The sequence below is a fragment of the Fringilla coelebs genome (genome assembly GCF_963513975.1).
Source record: "Fringilla coelebs genome assembly, chromosome: 1".
Classification (NCBI taxonomy): Eukaryota; Metazoa; Chordata; class Aves; order Passeriformes; family Fringillidae; genus Fringilla; species Fringilla coelebs.
In genome coordinates, this window is record NC_140028.1 from 124,849,643 (window position 1) to 124,867,096 (window position 17,454).

The window sequence follows — 17,454 nt, forward strand, 5'->3', positions numbered from 1 at the left end:
TATGTTTTGCTAGGGTATGAAGGTGAGAATTTGATGAAGATCTTAAAAGACATTGAGAACAGCTCAGAGATTTTACTGGACAGGTGGAAATTCGAAGTAATACCCAATGATAAAGATGAGAAGGGAGACCCAGTGCCTTACAACATCATCAATAACTACTTTTCTATTGGCGTGGTAAGACTTATGCTTATCCTTAGGTGATTTTCTTTTTCTGTTTTGAATAAATATTTGCATCACATGCCTTCAAATGAAGAACTGTTGGCTAGAGATCATTTATAATGTTGTTTTGCTAGTGAAATGAATACATAGATGACTGACAGCAATTTGCATAAATTTACTTCCTCACATTCAAACCTGAATTATTTTTCAGGACCTTCTACTTTCCCATTTATAAAGAAGATATTTGTGTTGCTCTTAATGGTTTATGAGCAGCTATAATACTAAATTTATATTGTCAGTTTGAAGGTCCTATAAAAATATAAAGGAAAAACAAATCACGTAATAAGAACTCTTAAGTAATGTTTTCCATTAGTATTACATAGTCAAAACTGTTGAAAGGAACTGTTGCATTCTTTATTTCTTCAGGGCAGTTTTAAATAATAAAACAATTATACAAAAAAGAAAGCCCCGCGTGTATCTTATTGGTTCTGCCTTGTAGGGAAGTGAAGTTCACTTCAAATTCACAATTTGAATGAATTAGAAGGAAAAGGGTTTTAAACAGCTCTTCAGGTCTGAGGAACTGCATCTCTGGTTTGTGCTTCTCTGTGGTTTTCTATGTTGTATCTATACATCTTAATATTAGCAGAATTTCTTTATTCATATTTGATTTGTGATTTGTTGTTAATTTCTGATACTATTCTGAAGAGTTGTTGCTTAATACCTCATCTGGGTTTTTCCTAGGTGATTCTTCCTGCCTTCATGCAGAAACCTACACTTGATTGAATTACACTCTCTTTTAATTTTTACTGTTTTTCCAAGGCACTGTGAAAACTAATGGTGACCTGCAACATATTGCACATTGCCTCATAGATTCTTGCCAAATAATAAGCACAGTCTCTAATCCAACATTAATGGAACTTGCTGTATGAACTTTGTAATGGTATGGCAGAAATTGTGCTTAATAACAAACAATCTAAATGTATGTTTAGAAAGGACGGGAAAGTGAAACTGAATAAAATTGTACTTGACATGGAACTCTTGATCTTTTAGGACCATAATTCAGGCTGGAAGGCATTGCAGGAAGACATTAGTTCTAAACAGGGTCAGCTGTGAGAGCAGATCCCATTGCTCAGGGCATTGTCCATTTAGATTTTAAAAGCCCCCAAGGATGGCACAACCTCTTTGGGCAGCCTGTTGTGGTGCTATACTGTCCTTATTATGAAACTGTTATTTTTGGTTTTTTGGGGTTTTTTTCCTACATCCTGTCTGAATCTCTCATTTCAAAATAAATTATCTGTCTCCCATCCTCCTGTCATATGTACCACTGTGAAGAGTCTGGCTTTGTTCTTTTGATACCCCCTTATAAGTAGTTGCAGTCTGCTATTAGATCTCTCTGGAACTGCCCTCTTACCTGTTAATTGCCTTATCTAGTCAGTCTGTTTTTTTAAAAAATCTCTCCAGCAATCAAGACCATAATATCCCAAGCTAGATACAAGAATGCTGGGGTAGCCGGTGTTCAAAACTTTGTTGAAGTTGAGCATGACATCCCTTGCTCTCTCCTCACCTACAAATCTAGTTGTTTTATCATAGGTACCAATCAGAAAGCAATTTACCCATTGGAAGGAAAATGATACATCAAGTTGAAAGGAATGCTGGAGACAGTAGCATGTGTATGTGCAGTTTTGATGAGTATGTTCAAGCCAAACAAGCCTTTTTTTCCTATGGCAATCTCAAAACACTGACATGTGTGTAAGTACTGTTCTATGTCTAAGTACAGAGAAAAAGGAAAGAAAAAACAGAGAGCATGTGTAACCAACAGTGGATGAATGTGGGTAATGGTCAACCTGATGGAAACACAAAGCACGGAAGGACCATAAAAAGCGGACGCCAAGCCATGTGTCAGTTTCAAAGCAGGAGCTAGAAAACATCTAAGAGCAATGTAGAATAAGATAAAGATTTTTCAATAGCTCACATCCATCATTCTGTCAGGATGGCAGGATACCAGAAGAGAAGTTCCATCTGCTTCCTAATAATACTGGAGTCACTGATACGAGCTAAATATCCAAGAAAAACGTGCATTAAAGTAGTCAAATTGTATTTGCTTTAAAAAACAAAGATACCACCACCCTAAGGAAAAGCAATAAAAAAAAAATCTCTTCAAGAATATAGTAGGGTCATCTGAAAATGGAAGCTTGCCTTGGAAAGTCACAGATTTGGGGAGCTGGACAAACATAGCTGGTAGTATTAGGGGACAAATGAGGAGGCATGACAGAGATGGGAAACATTAGACCAACTGTCCCACAGTGGAAAGTTCAATTACTGATGTACTTTAGAGAAATTAAAAGTTATTTTCCACATTATCTACCCAACTATCTTTAATAGTCATACATTAATGCACTAGGTTGATAGTGATTATCAAAGACAGAGTTCTGTAATGGCAGTATTCTTTTGTTAAAACAGACTGTATTCTTGGGCTTGCAATGCATTTCTGCAGTTGCTGCAGTACTGGAATTTCAGTCTTGTCACTTCATTTAGCCAGCTTGCTGTTGCTATAGTCAGAGGTAGTGTGTGTGTGTAGACAAAGTATTTCATTGGACATGTTATTTGTCGCGGTTAACTTTTTCCTGTGGATAAAACAGTTTAACTTGTGCTGCTTTCTTCAAGCACATAGCTGCATACCATTAATGGTGGCTCAACATATATATGTGGACAGGTGCTTCAGATAAGCCTGTATTTGTAACACACCTGGTTTCTTTATCCTAGCTAATTTTTTGTATCTGTATCTAAAGCCTGTAAAAAAACCAAAAAACTAAAAACTAAAAAGCCGACACTTCCTTAATCTAATGCTCTTAGAACAGGGAAGTATTTTCACAAAATCAGTAATAATTCTTGAGTTCAATGCTTGAAATTACCCCCTACAAACAACACCCAAACAAACAAAATAATTCTCAGACTGAATCGCCATATACTCATGACTCTGTGCTTACTCAAAGAACAAGGGGAAAAAAGTAGATAATGATGCTCTAAGAAATAAACCCTATATTTGCAAACAATTTTTCTGAAGTCTGCTCTCAGATCATGCCTAGATTGAGCCATTTTCTTCAGTGATGAAGTCATACAAAAGCATAAGTGCACATTGTTAATTATGAAATGGATGGGCCTATATTCTATGTGCAATAAATATACTCAATTCAAGTACACACAAAACAGGATAAGCATGGAAGATGGTGAAATAATCATGTGCTGATTGAGACCTGAGCAGCAGCAGTGGAAGATGAGTGACCAACAAACAATGAGGTAAACGCTCAGATAAAACCAAAACAGGAAAACAACTTGAGAACATTGTTACCTTGAGAAGGACTTACATGTGCGCTGTTAGGAAACTCCATAATGGATAGTATGGCCAGGAACTTTACATAGTGCTAAGGTGTGAAGAAAGAGTTCTTTTAAACTTAGGGATAAGTAGCTTAGTTGTCAAGAAATACTGTATTATTGATGCTAGTCACTGAAAAGGGAGTGACTGTCAAGGCTGTTTATATTTTATTGAGAAGTTTGTAAAGAATGTCAAATGTGTAGGGGAGCTATATTGTTTATTTTTAGTGCTTCTCAAATGATTGTCTCAAAGTGATACAAAGTAGGTGTTTTGATAATGGAAGAAATGCCTCATTAAAAGTTCCATTTTGATTAAACATTAGAAACCTTGGCTTCCACTAAATGCTTTTTTGAAAGGAGCACATGGGGAAGGGGGAAGAAAACATCTTACATACTTTGGGGTAGGAATGTGTGAGAGAGCACAATATCTCTCCCTTCTGTGCTTTCTCTTCCACGTGGGTATTCAAGAGAAATGAAATTATGCAAAATCTATAATGAAGTTCTTTTAAAAAACATCTCATTACTGTTTGATATCTCACAATTAATAATTCTTGTTCTTAAAGATAGATGAGTTTTTCAGAGGCTCCTCCTTGATTGGAGCAAATAGCTGTAGGCCAAAACAAAGGCATAGTCAGCCACCTGAGAACCAGCGTTGCTGGACCTTGATTTTTTACATTTTTATGAAAACTACTTGAAAATATTAAATAGGAAAACAATTATTGGATTCAGATAATGGCTTATCTCAAAAAAGGTAACCATTTTTAAACCAAACAACTCATCTATTTGCCATTGACTTTCCTGTTAGTTACTAATAGCTGTTTTTATTGTTTTCCATTTTGTGGGTAATAATGCTGAAAGAAATTATGAATAGATGTTAGGATGTGAGTCCTAAAGTAGGTTTTCCAAAAGCAAGCATAATTTTGAATGTACTGTTCTGCCACTGAATTAGTTTAGAGTTTAGACTTTATGGAGCCAAAATTAGGTCAACATGAATCAGTACTGAAGATCTTTAACCATAAACATTTTCTTTCTGTTTTCTTTAATTTTTTTTTCCTTTTAAATAAATCATAAATTTATCTGATGTAAATAGACAATAAAATGTTATCAATGCTGTTTAACTATCACTTGAATTTTTGTAACTGCATGTAACTGTATTGCAGAGCTTGTGTTGCTAAGCCCGTTGCAGTTCTGTAGGTAGACTGTTGGAGCATCATAAACTGAACTTGCAAACATCTGCATTGTCTTTATAAACAAGTTTGTTTATAAAGAAATATTACTGAGCTAGATTTTAAGGAAAATTATACTAGATAAAGTGTGGCACAGAGCAGCCTTCCCTATGTTGAAACAGTGAATACCATTTTAAAATGAAAGCAGTTCTCACTGGTTTTTGGGTAGTATTTAAGGTGTAAGAATAAACCAAATGATATGGTAGTTATTGGTATTTACAGAAGGCAATTCTAAAGGTTATATTAGCAATCATATGTCCTTGTGTTCAACTTGAAGTGTTCTGTATGAATTACTTATTTGGTAACTCTCTGATATTTATCTCTATTTTCTTCCTCTTGGGCCAGATTCCATTAAAATGCTGAACTTCTGTTTTTGACCAAGTTATAGGTATGTTACATATGTAAAGAACATACATATTCTCTCTGTTCACTCTGAAGTGATCGCCTGGTGCTCTGGCTAGGAGGACTGCAAAGGTTGCTGCCCTTTGAGAAACCAGCAGTCCCTTAGAGGCTTACATTCTTTGTAGATACATTCTTCTCCCTTATCTACACTGATTACCTGAATAGAGTAAGCCTTCTTGGGATCTTTGCTGTTGGTGCTCTTTTATCTACATCTCTCTCTAAAGAGTCTTTGTCAGCAGAATCAAGTTCCTTAGGAGGCTTAATGCTACAGCTGATCTTATTCGGATTATTTCATTTGCATGAGGTATTTAGGATATGGAAAACATCTTATCTGTCTACTTACTGACACAGGATTTAAATAAGAATCTTCCAGCTTCCCTTCAGCTGAAATTTTGAATACATGTGCAAACACATACACAAGAACATATTGGAGGGAAAAAAATGCTCTAGGACACCAATTAAGACAGTAACCTGGAAGAGAACTGGGATATCCAGATTCCTGTTCCATCTGTTGTTTTTGTCCATTTGATTAACTTGTACATGGAAATTCAGAAACTTATATTACTCTTTTCTAAAATCAATAGGTAAAAAATTTTAACGCTAAAACAGAACTTGCGGAAGTAGAACACCTCAGTCTTTCATTCAGTCTTTACAACATGTGGTAATTGATTTCATTGCAATATGGTGATATTCTCACTTGGATAATCTACAGCAAAAATATTTTTTGCAAGTGTTTTAAGTTAAGGCAGTAAAGATAGTTGAATGTGCCTGGAAATGTTCTGTAAGTTCTTTGAGAAACAAGGCAGTATTACGTGCTGGATTAATGAAAGAACAGTAGTTATCACATAGAGAGGAAATTTCATTAATACTAGTAAGTAATACTACAATAAGAATGTGTTCTCTGAAGAATTATTATCATAAAGTAGTAAAGGTCTATGACAAAGACAAGTGTACTTTTATGACACCTAGTATGTTACTATCCAAATGCACTATCAAATAGATATTTGGGGGCTCATGATTTAATATTCTTCAACCTTAACCAGTCACTAAGAGCCTCTAATTCTGCCAGTAGGGAAAAATATGACTTCTTAATTCTCATAATCATAAATTTGAGCTTGTTATGAGTCTGCGTCCCCATCACTATAGTCTAAGTCATCAACCTACACTTTCATTATAGCTTCTTTTTCTTTTGCAATACTGGGGGAAAAAAGTAAGAAATATCTTACACAGAAGCCATATCTTTTTTTTTCTCGAGAAAGGACATTGATTAGCATCAAGAGGAACTTTGACTACCAGAATTTTTAGTCTCAAATACCAGAGTCTTAGGTACCTCTAACTGACTATGAGATCACATAATCTTTTATTTTTTATGTTGTTTTATTACCTATGTTATTTTAGAGTATATTTCTTACTACAAAAAAAATAAAAAGCTGTTTATTATTTTATATAATATTTACCACTGTGAATGAATTTAAGTTTTATGCTGGCCCCATATTTTGAAATTTTAAAGCCTCATAGCCTTTTGCTATTCATGGTGGTAAATAGGAAATTTTTTTCTGCATAGGAAAATATCCTAAGAACATTTGCTGATTCAATGCAGAATTTAAGTGCATGCACATCTTAACACTGATGCAATGTGACATTTAAGTATGTGTTTAAACTTTCCTGATCTAATGAAGCAGTTAAATACTTGGGTAATTTTTAAAGCATTTTTTGCATTTTCACTAATATGACTGGACAAATGCATATGTTGAATTCTGGGCATTTGGTGTAAACTGATAAATTATTCAAGTGGGATTTTTAGGTATACATAACTGAAAATGATGTTTAGTGGTTTGCTGAACTAATATGAACATAAACACATGCCTAAGTGATTTTGTGAATCCTAATCATCACTTTGAATGTGCTAATGGAATGCTGTGATATATTGCATTATTTCTGTGCCAAGGAGGAAAAGAACACTTTGTAGTAAACAGTACTACTGCTTTGTAATCCAAAACACTTTTTTTCCTGCAAAAAGGGTTAAGAAAATGAACAATTCTTCCATGTGTGAATTCAGATGTAATACTAAAAGATCCATATTGATACTGGGCTTCTCATAGTCTCAGTCACATAGCCAAATCTGTAAAAATGTTTGCTATATCTGTGGGGAGAACACTGCTCTTACTCAGAAGGAGCATGTTCAGAACACTTTAATCCCAGATTTGAAATACTGTTATATTGGAATCATTGATAGTTCAGTCTATTATCTTGTTTAATTTCCTCACATCGCTAATTTTTGCAAATTATTTATTCTTGCAGGTTTTGCTACTTGCATGTTTGAATCTTCTTTACTCTTTTTAGCTTTATTGCTGAAATATTGAAATTCTTCTGCAGAAATTTTTGGATATAATATATGGCAAATATGATGATGCAGGGTTTTTTTGTTGCAGGTGTTTTTTTTTTTCATATGGCAGAAAGCCTATACTGGATGCCATGGAAAGCTGGATCTGTAGAACAACTCAAAAATAAGAAGCTATAGGAAGCTCTTTGCAGGTTTCCTCTCACTAATGTGCTGCAGTATTTCCCTGGACATGGAGAATGCGAATTCCATAACTAGGATACACTTAGTCTTAAGTTTATCTTAGTCTTAAGTCTTACGGCAACACTGCTGGTGGTGTTCCCTGCTAGGTAGTTTCTTTCTGCCAGGGTGGATTTAGTTTACCTTCTAAATCCCTGCCATCATATTATGCTGCCATTCCTATTGTACATTGGGGCACCCTAGCGTGATAGTTCTGCTGCATTGCACGGGATATGGGAGGTATTTTTGTTCAGAGAACTAAAGTTTTTTAGCCTACTCTACTGTGTTATGAGTCTTAGTACTACAAAAGAAGAATGATTTCCTGAGGTACCGTTTCTTTATTTCTTTTAAGTGTAAAGAAATTTAAAGAATTTAAAATGTTCTTCCTATTTGGTTGGTTATTTATTTATTTTTATTTTGATGCTAAAGTGTAATTTTATGCCAGCATATGCTGTAACTTTCTGAAAATATTTACATATATCAAATAAGTTTGATTAGACTTTTGTGTGTGTGATTTCCCTTATAGTGCAGTAAGAATACCTAGGCTTGTGTTGAATTCACTGGGATTTTGTCAGGTTCAGTGAAAATACAGTTCTGTGGGCTATATTTAAAGTAGCAAGTAATTTTGCTCAGTAGGAGTATAGCAATTGATGCTGTCCCTTCTGTCTGCAAAACATGTAATTTGGGAGTCTTAATTCAAACTGGATATAGTCTGTTCCCCTGCTATGAACTGTCCTCAACATGCTTGTCCTAAAGTGACCTAAATGACTGGTCATTGGTTTAGCTGGTGTGTTCTCATAATATGGAAGGAGCACGCTGGCCATGCTAAATATGTTGTCTTTCAAAGATATCTGGCTGACATGCACCAGTCTTTGCTTCAGAGAGTAGGAATGTTTTGCTAATAAATGTAATTGCTTCTCTACAGTTTCCCAGTGAACCGGGAAAAGTCAAATAGGTGTACAGTGTGTCTAGCTTTGACTTAGCATCCTCCCCTTCTAGTTTCCCATGTAGATTTTTTTTCTTCTGTCATTTTAGGTATTTGAGATTCATTTAACTTTTTGTGATGTGGTGAGAACTAGGCTGAAAACTTTGAACTAAGAAAGGCTCCTTTGTTTTAGATTTATGTGTATCTCATGCACATGCTCGTACTTACTACCCATTCCTGTCAAAAAATTATTCTTCTGGCATGGAATCAAAGGCTAGAAAGTGGCTTGTTTCCTTAGTAAAAACGCTGAGAAAAATCATAGGGAGAATCTTTGGCAGTTGCTATATCCTCCTCTTTAATTTATGAGGGATTTGTGAAATAGAACAATTTCTGGAATTGAGAAGATGTTAAACTTCATCTATGTCAAATTTGTGAAAGCTAGTTATTAAATAAAATGCAATGAGGCATAACTTTACTAAGGAGATATTGCGAGATATTTTTTGGGAAGAAATGCAGTAAAGTGAAACTTGCAGTCCTCTGGTGTTTTGTCATTGCATCCCCTTGCTAGAGGAGCTTTTGAGTCTCGTTCAGGGATTTTGCTGGGTTTTTTTTGTTGCTTTTGTTGTTTTGGGGATGTGGTGCATTTGTTTTCATAAAGGAAGGGTCTACAGAGCAGCCTCATCAACAGCTATGGTTACAAGTGACAGTTATAAATGACAGTATATACCTAAAGACATAATTAATCTGCAGTGAGCTTGGAACAGCTCCTTAGCTAAATGCAACTAAATCAGCTACACAGTGTGTAATTAACTTATAACTGTATTAGTGCTACTACAATATTATTCATTATATATGTAAGTTATTATTTTCTCCATATGAAATTTGTAACATAGTAAGTAATGATTAAGAGTTCATTACAGTATTTTGTTCATATTATCACAATATAATTGTGATGTATGTTATCTTATTAATGCTGTTATTCCTACTTGTTCTTAAAAGAAATGTCAAGGAAAATGTCAGGAAAATAAGATGTGGGATTTTTTTCACACGCACTAAGAAGCATCTATATTCAAATGACATTGAAATTTTAGTCCTTGTCTAGATTTTGTAATTCTCCTTGTTAGTGTTGACAGAAGCGTATTAAGGAAAGGTAGAAGCCAACAAGAATTTATGTTGAAGTCAGCAGTAAGGTGAATAAGGTTTAAAGTTGGTCGTAAGACTAATTCAGAGCTTAAAGTAGGAAGAAGAACTGAGGAAATTGCTTAAATTAAAATATTTTTAGGACATGTGATGGTTGCTGTGGAACTAAGTTGAATCTGGGAAAGTTTTATGAGATATGCAAGCTGTACAGAACATTAGGTGGGCTGTGTGTACCGTGATACCTTCACCTGCCTAAGATGCAAGACATATGTGTCTGTGTACACATGTAGAACTATGTGAAAAATAGCTCAGATTCAAATTGTAATCATTCTGTTTTCATGTGAGAGTTAATCCTGATAGATGTAAACAAGTTTATGTAAATTAGTTGCTTTACCAACTTCTCCCTGACAACATCATTTACCTTTTTGCCATGCCATTAAAGATCCTGTCTCAGAACTTTACTTTCACAGGTCTGCCAGATCTCTACAGAGTCTTGTCAGACTGTGTGTGTGTAGCAGAAGGGACCAAAGAAATCATAATCATGCTGACTCAAGTGCCCATTGAGGACATGAAGTACTGTTATTTCTGAGAACACAGTATAAAACCCAGTCTATTACGGGTAACCAAGAGGGAGATCCAATTTATAAGCATTTTAGATGAAGTTAAATTAATAGGTATTTAATAGGTATTTAATTATATACATTTAAGAAATAAATTCTTAATTGATTGTATGGAATTACTTATTGATTAGGAAATTAGGAGTGTGATTTCCCATTGGAAATTTTTTTCCCTCTGTCTTATAATTCTGATTGTCTTAGTTTAAAAGAACAGTCCACCTGTTGATTACATGCAAAATTGCTGTTAGCACTAGGAAATACATCAGAGATACTGATCCTTTGGGTGTATAATGAATAGGATATGTTGCTATTTGATGTGTTTTATTTAGTCATAACTGCTGTGTTCTTGGTGCTATGAGGTAAAAAGATCGGTCAAAAAAGAGTAAGAAAGACATTTTGGACACAGAGGGATAAAAAGAACAAATAATCAATTACCGAAATCTTTGATTTACTGTGGGCACCTCTAGATTTAAAGGAAGAATTTGATATGTGAATTGGATGTTAAATAGGCACAGTTACTTTGTCATCCACCGTACAATCATATGTATGGTATGTAACTGCAGTCAGTCTTGAGGCCAGATAGAGATTCTTTTTTAAGATATTCACCAAATGCTGTTTAGGAAGCAGTTTATGGTTTGGGGAGACTTCCATATATACATATGTATATGAGAAGACCTCATGCCCCAAAATATGTTAAAATAGCAACAGTGTATCATAAATTTAAATTATATGCACTATTGAATTTATGGTATAGGTTATCCAGGGAGGAAATATATGAAAATCTCAGAGACCTAGAGTTGTTTGTCATTTAGTATTATTTACATATCTAGAGAGTTGGTAGCTTAATTGATATTCCTGTGGTACAAAAATATTCTTTATATCTCCAGATCTGCATGTTTTCTACATTTTGATGGCAAAGTCCCAAAAGAAACATGATTTAACTAAACTGAAAGTGGGTGGATTTAGCCAAGAAACACTTAGTCTTGTGTTACCATCTGAACCAGGTGGAACTAGAAGCAAATTGCTGAACATAAGTTATTCCATGTCCTTACTGGAACAATTTGTACTAAAGAGCCTCTACAGGCACAGCACAAGAGGAACTATGTATTCACTTTTTGTGATTTTACAGTTTGATAACTCAAACTGGAACTCTGAGGGTCTAAGAGAGCATATTCTTTATTTCTGTGACGATTCCAAGACTACTAAAGCTTATAAAATGCCAAAGAATGGGTCAAAATTGTTGCACTTATGCTGTCATTTTACGTTACTGATGATGTCATCGAGGCTGAACAGACTGATGTGGCACTGAGGGGTAAGAGCTTTCCAGAGCATCCTGCCAAGCAGTCTTACCGCAGGCGATGATTCCCACCCAGGTCCCTGGAGGCACATGGACACCACAGTGTGCTGTGGTACAGTGCATCCACTTGCAGCTGCACCTTACTTCAGCACCACCATGCCACATGCACGCTCTGACAGAGCACCTTTCCAGGGCAGCTTGTGGTACCATCCTGGTAATGAGGTTTCTGTCTGGAGGGCTGTACTTGGCATTACAGTTAGTATTGCTGCAGTGGAAAGACTGTTCGTGCAGCCGTTGCAGTCCCTACACCGACAAAGGAAAGCTCCTCAGCTACTCAATTGTATCCTCACTTTTCTGCCCTGGCTTTTCATGTTTCCCTTTTCACCGTGCTTTGTAACTCATGATGTTATATTTTATACCTCATCTTGCACCCAGGGTAGGTTTAGATCAGATATTAGGAAAAATTTCTTCACTCTGTAAAGTGAGCTATAGTCAGGCATTGGAACAGGCTGCCCAGGGAAGTGGTGGAATCACCGTGCCTGGAAGTGGTAAAAAATGTGTGGTTGTAACACTTTTAGGGATGTGATTAAGGATTGAATATGGCAGTGGATTGGACTTGATGATCTTGGAGGTCTTTTCCATCTTAGATGATTCTGTGATATGAAAGAAGCATCAAAATTGGCACCGGTCACTTCAGAGCTGCTCATGGTGTTAGCCATTCACAGTTTCTGTCTAGAGCTGTTATCCTAAAAATTCTTTGCTATGTTTATCCCATATTTTTAAAAATAATTAATCTTTATTGCATGATATTGCATGATTTCTTTCATAGAAGTATTCTTGCATTCAAACAGATCCAGTAATCCAGAATGCTAAAGAAAATAAATGGGACAAGTGTTGGTATTATCTGGAGAAGCAGATTTAAATTGGGATTTTCCGGACTTTTATGCATCTAGTACTTAGGAATAGCCAGATGCACAGATTATATGGATCCAGTCATGCCAGTCTTGACCAAGTGGAGGAAAAAAAAAACCCAAACTATGTAAGGCACATAGCCTGGGAATCCAATTCTGATGTGCATAGGGCTTGTCCAAATTATTGCAGCATTTTGATTCCCATAGAGAGTGGCAGGGGTAAGATCTGCTGCCTTGCATTTGTAAAATCCCATAGTTGGTGAGTAAAATAATTTCTCTTGCCATTCTTCCCTGTTGAGGAAACTCCATGTCAAAGGGGGTGATGTCAGCTCTTCACTGATTTGTCTCCTTGTTTGAAAATATTGTCTGTAACCCAACACACAAAACTGATTTATCACCTACCTGAAATACCCAACCACATTCCCTTGTGCTAGGATTACAAGGAAGGAAGTGTGCTTACTTTTGAAACAGTGGTGGCTGAAGAATCTTCAAGGAGGTGAATGTACCCTGTCATAAGCATTGAAGCTGGGGTAGAAGTTGGGTAATAATGAAGATGCCTTTTCACTCTGGGTTTCTACTTGCCTCTCTTGCTTTCAGTAATAGTTTCAGTATGGTGGTGATATTAATTTTGTTCTGCACTGATTATGTTATGAAACTGAGATGAATAAAGTCTACACCAGAGTCTAGAAAAAATGCTGTGTTAAGCCAAAAAGAATCGCTGTGGCAGGAGTGTTCTGTGGCAGTTCTTCAGGAAAATAAATATCAGTTCAAATACTGACTGTTTTCTGCTTTCTTAGCAAAATAACTCTGAAAAAAATATGAATTAAAAAAATTTAAATGGGAGTCTAATAAGAAAAAAGTAATTTTCTATGATCATTTTTGAACTTATTAATAAGCACAGCCTTAGTTAAATGACATTTCCCTTCCTAGGAGTGTTATTGACATTTTGATATGAGACAGAGAGACCTTTAATGAGATCTCAATCAAAGGTAATATTTATATAATGATACATGAATTCATAAATGCTAGTCAAATAAAAATGCTGTAGCCCATTTTGGCCTTCACCTTATGAAAATCTGTACAGGTCATAAGATGAAAAAGCTCAGTGAATGACGACTAATACTCTCACCTGATTGTCTAATTATTTCTGACTAATTGTGTGAGTTAATGTTTGAAGCTTAATATTGCAATATAACTTAATTCATCACCCAGAGAAAATGCATGGGAAAAGACTGAAATTTTCTCCCTTGCTCAGCATATGATCTCTTTAACATTTGAGTTTATGGTGATTTCTATTCTCATGTAAAAAAAGTAACATTTGTAAACTGTATGTTAGCTGCCAAAGAAATGTGCTGACAAGTAGACAGATCCTTAAAATTCCTGTTTCGTGCCTTTGTTTTTTTGATTGTTTTACTAGCCAAAATTCCAGTCTATTACATTTTGTTATAGCTTCAGAGGGCAAAAGCCTATGGAAAAAAATCAAGTTTCCCGAGGTCCATCCAAATTGATCCAGGGATAGAGTGTTCATGGGGCATCCCATAACTTTCTTTGTGTGTTTTAAATTTACACTATTCAATTACAGATAAAATAGTAGTGCTATTCTTGCACTTTTTTTTGTCTTCAGGTAATCTGCTCTGTGGATTATCCATTACATGGGTGAAGATAGAGGTCTTGCTGCCTGAGTGTGAGCCCAGAATCAGAGCAGCCTTCTTCATGTAATACTGTTCTGTGTGCACATACCAGATAGGGTCAGAGGTAGTTTGGGATGCTCACTTACAGCAGCAGACTTTTTTCCTTTTCTGCACCTTTTCTTTTTTCCTGTCTATATAGCTTAACTTTGACATAATGATTAATATGGTTCTTTCTTAAGTTATGCCAAGTCTGGATATTTGAAAGTGCTGTATAATTATAAATTTTGACCTAAAGCTTAAGTTACTTTGTTACATAATCTACACCTATATAATCCTTCTACTCTCACAATGTCTTCACAACCTTAAGAAAATAAATGCCTTAAATTATTTCTTGATGAGTAAAGAAGGAATATTATATTTCTAATTTTCTAGGTTATAAAGCTTTTGGAGGTAAAATGAAGAGATAGTGAATGAGTTGTGGTTGTATTTTTAAAATACTGTTTTCAGCCATATTATTCCTTAGTCTAGATTTAGCTGTTTGAGATAGGCTACCACTGTTTCAAGAGGAAATTTTTATTTTCAGGAATTCTGTAAAGCTCTGGGTCACTTCTGTCTAGTCAGATTTATCTATCTAATTTTAATATCTAATTCTGAAAATTTCTGATTTCATTATACTGCTGCCAAATTATTTTCACATTGTTGTGCATTATTTATTTTTTTTCCTTAGGGTTTGTGTTCATTTTTTGCTTGTGGGTTTTTTTTGGTTGGGGTATTTTGTGGTTTGTATTTTTGGTTTGTTTCTTTTTGTTTTTTTGGTTGATTTGTTTTGGGTTTTTTTCCTTTTATTTTCCAGAATTTCAGGGAAAAATTCATGCCAGAAAAATACATGAACAGAAAATAATAATGAGGATCAATATTTCTGAATTTTCAGATCAGATATAAAATGAAGCTTACAATGTAAAGTAGCGCTTAATCTTTGTGTGCACAATAGTAGATATTATATTTGCCTGTATGGCACCAACGGGTGTTTATGCAAACAAAATGTTAGAAGGTCATGGGGCTAATGAAATTGGTTCTTGTATGTTTTTGTTGCCACATTATACCTACATTTCATAACAAATTGTCAAAATTTTAAGTAACTACCTCACCTCATTTCATTTTGTAACCCCAGAAGTAAGTACACTTGTTATCACTTGATTTGCAACTACATTCATGTTACTAGTTATCCCTTAAAAATGGCTCTCATGAATAATGAAAATAAATCCCCTTTCTACTCCCATAGCAAGAGGTTTTAAGTGCTACCACCTGGCATCTTAGCAAAAGATCATAATAACCATGTTTTCTTACAATAGTTCATTGAGAGGGTACATGGCAAGAATTAACAAATTTCCACTCTTAGAGCCAAATAAGAAGCTGAGTCTCTACTCAGGCAAAAATTAATAGCAGCTTTGCCAGACCAAGACATAGGTGGCTGTTCTTAGAACTATGGCTTATAAAATCTTTATTTTGTCTTAACTATTTCTGTTCTTGTTTGTTTACTAGTAAGTTTAAAGTCAAACTGCTCTTCTTTCCCCAGTATGTGTTTAGCCTTCTATTCTACTTCCTCCATATATCTGTTTACTCATATCTTCATTTGTATTCACCCCATTGCTCTTTTTTCCCTCTTTAAGGTTGATTCATTTATCCTGTAATGCCCATTTATTACAACCTCATCTTCACCACTCTCTTTTTAACTCTGTTACTTATCTATGTGATAGGAATTGTTCCTGTTTAACAAAATCAGTTTCTAATTCCATTTAGCTAAGTAGGTTCAACTGCTTTGTGTGGACATTGAAGCAGTTTAAAAGTGGCTAAAACAGTTTTAGCTTAACCCAATTAAACTAAATCAATTTTGACCACTCTTTAACTACTTTAAAAGCAACCACACAAATGAGTGCATCAATTTTGTCTAAATTAATTTAGACAAATCAGCAGATTTCACATCTGTAATCCCTTAGTGTCTCTTTTCAAATTCTTTCTCATCAGATCACAGAGTCCCACACATTTTCTTTTTGATCCAGTACTCCAATTTCCAGACCAGGCTGATTCTGGAATACCTCTGAAAATTGTTTCAGATTATCAGAAGACTGCAAAATACAAAATTTTAGAACGGAAATAATGGTTTCAGACAAACTCTGTTTCATTGCACAACACTGTGATTAACTTAATACTAGGGCACAGAATACATTCTTGGTGATCAAATTCACTGTCATTGATTAGTGTACATTTCAGCCTGTCAGAAAGGTTAGCAGGGCTTCTCAGATACCAAATATTGGAAATAACAAGGGTAAATTTCAGGAATAAATTATTTAACAAGCATGTTATCTGGATCAACCTCAGTCTTTCCTCTCTTCTCATTTCTAGGTGATAATAGCTAATCTTGTTAACCAATCCTAGGGTTTTTTTTTAACCCTTTCAGATAGATAGGAATGAAGCACAGGACTTACAGGCAGAAGATTGCATACCACAGAGCAGCAACACAGAAACACTAATTTTCCACGTTTAGTAATCACTTAAATATAAGTTCTTGCTAGAAGGACAAATATGATCCTTGAATTTCTTCTGAGGGGAAGACTGAGTAAACATAACATGCCTTGGATGCAGTCTTAGTAAATTTGTGCAGCTGTGACATCCATATTTCAAAAAGGCTGTTGAAAGATTCAAGGAAGTTCAGAAAATTGTGACAAGAGTGGTTCAGAAGGTTTAAGAGCTTTATTGCAAAAGACAGTGAAGAGACAACTTGATCAGTCTAAATGTACCTTAATGGGAAGAAAATACGTGGTAGTCAGCAATCTGTTAAGATAGTGAAGTTCCTCAAGATATAAGCTGAAACTAAACAAATCAAGGTTGGACATGAGCCACTGAAACTTAGAACCAAAGGAAATTAGTCAGGGAAAAAATAGTCTGCTTGCTTTCATCACTTGAATTTTCAGTTCAGGGTGGTATCAGTTCTGGGGAAAAAAATAAAATAATAGCTCAGGAAGACATAGTGTTCATTTATGAATGGCAGTGTTCAAGGTTATTTCCTATTTAGACAGGAATCATAATAAACTCTATATATGCAGGAAATCCTTGGTCAGTGGGATCTTTCCCACATAACAGTAATTATACCAGGAATTCCAGTTCCAAAGGGTAGAAGGAAGGGAAGCAGCAGCACACAGGGAGGCTGTTGCTG

At 35.2% G+C, this 17,454-nt stretch overlaps 1 protein-coding gene across 2 annotated transcripts in view; it reads left to right on the forward strand.

Annotated features, from left to right (window-relative positions):
• Positions 1-17,454, forward strand: part of DGKB (diacylglycerol kinase beta) — a gene marked incomplete at both ends in the record, with an annotated part of 297,216 nt that overhangs the window by 109,218 nt on the left and 170,544 nt on the right. For both annotated transcript variants that reach the window (XM_084201490.1, XM_084201489.1), the window contains one exon: positions 14-174. In XM_084201490.1, the coding sequence (XP_084057616.1) occupies positions 14-174 (161 nt within the window). The remainder of the gene's footprint in view (positions 1-13; positions 175-17,454) is intronic.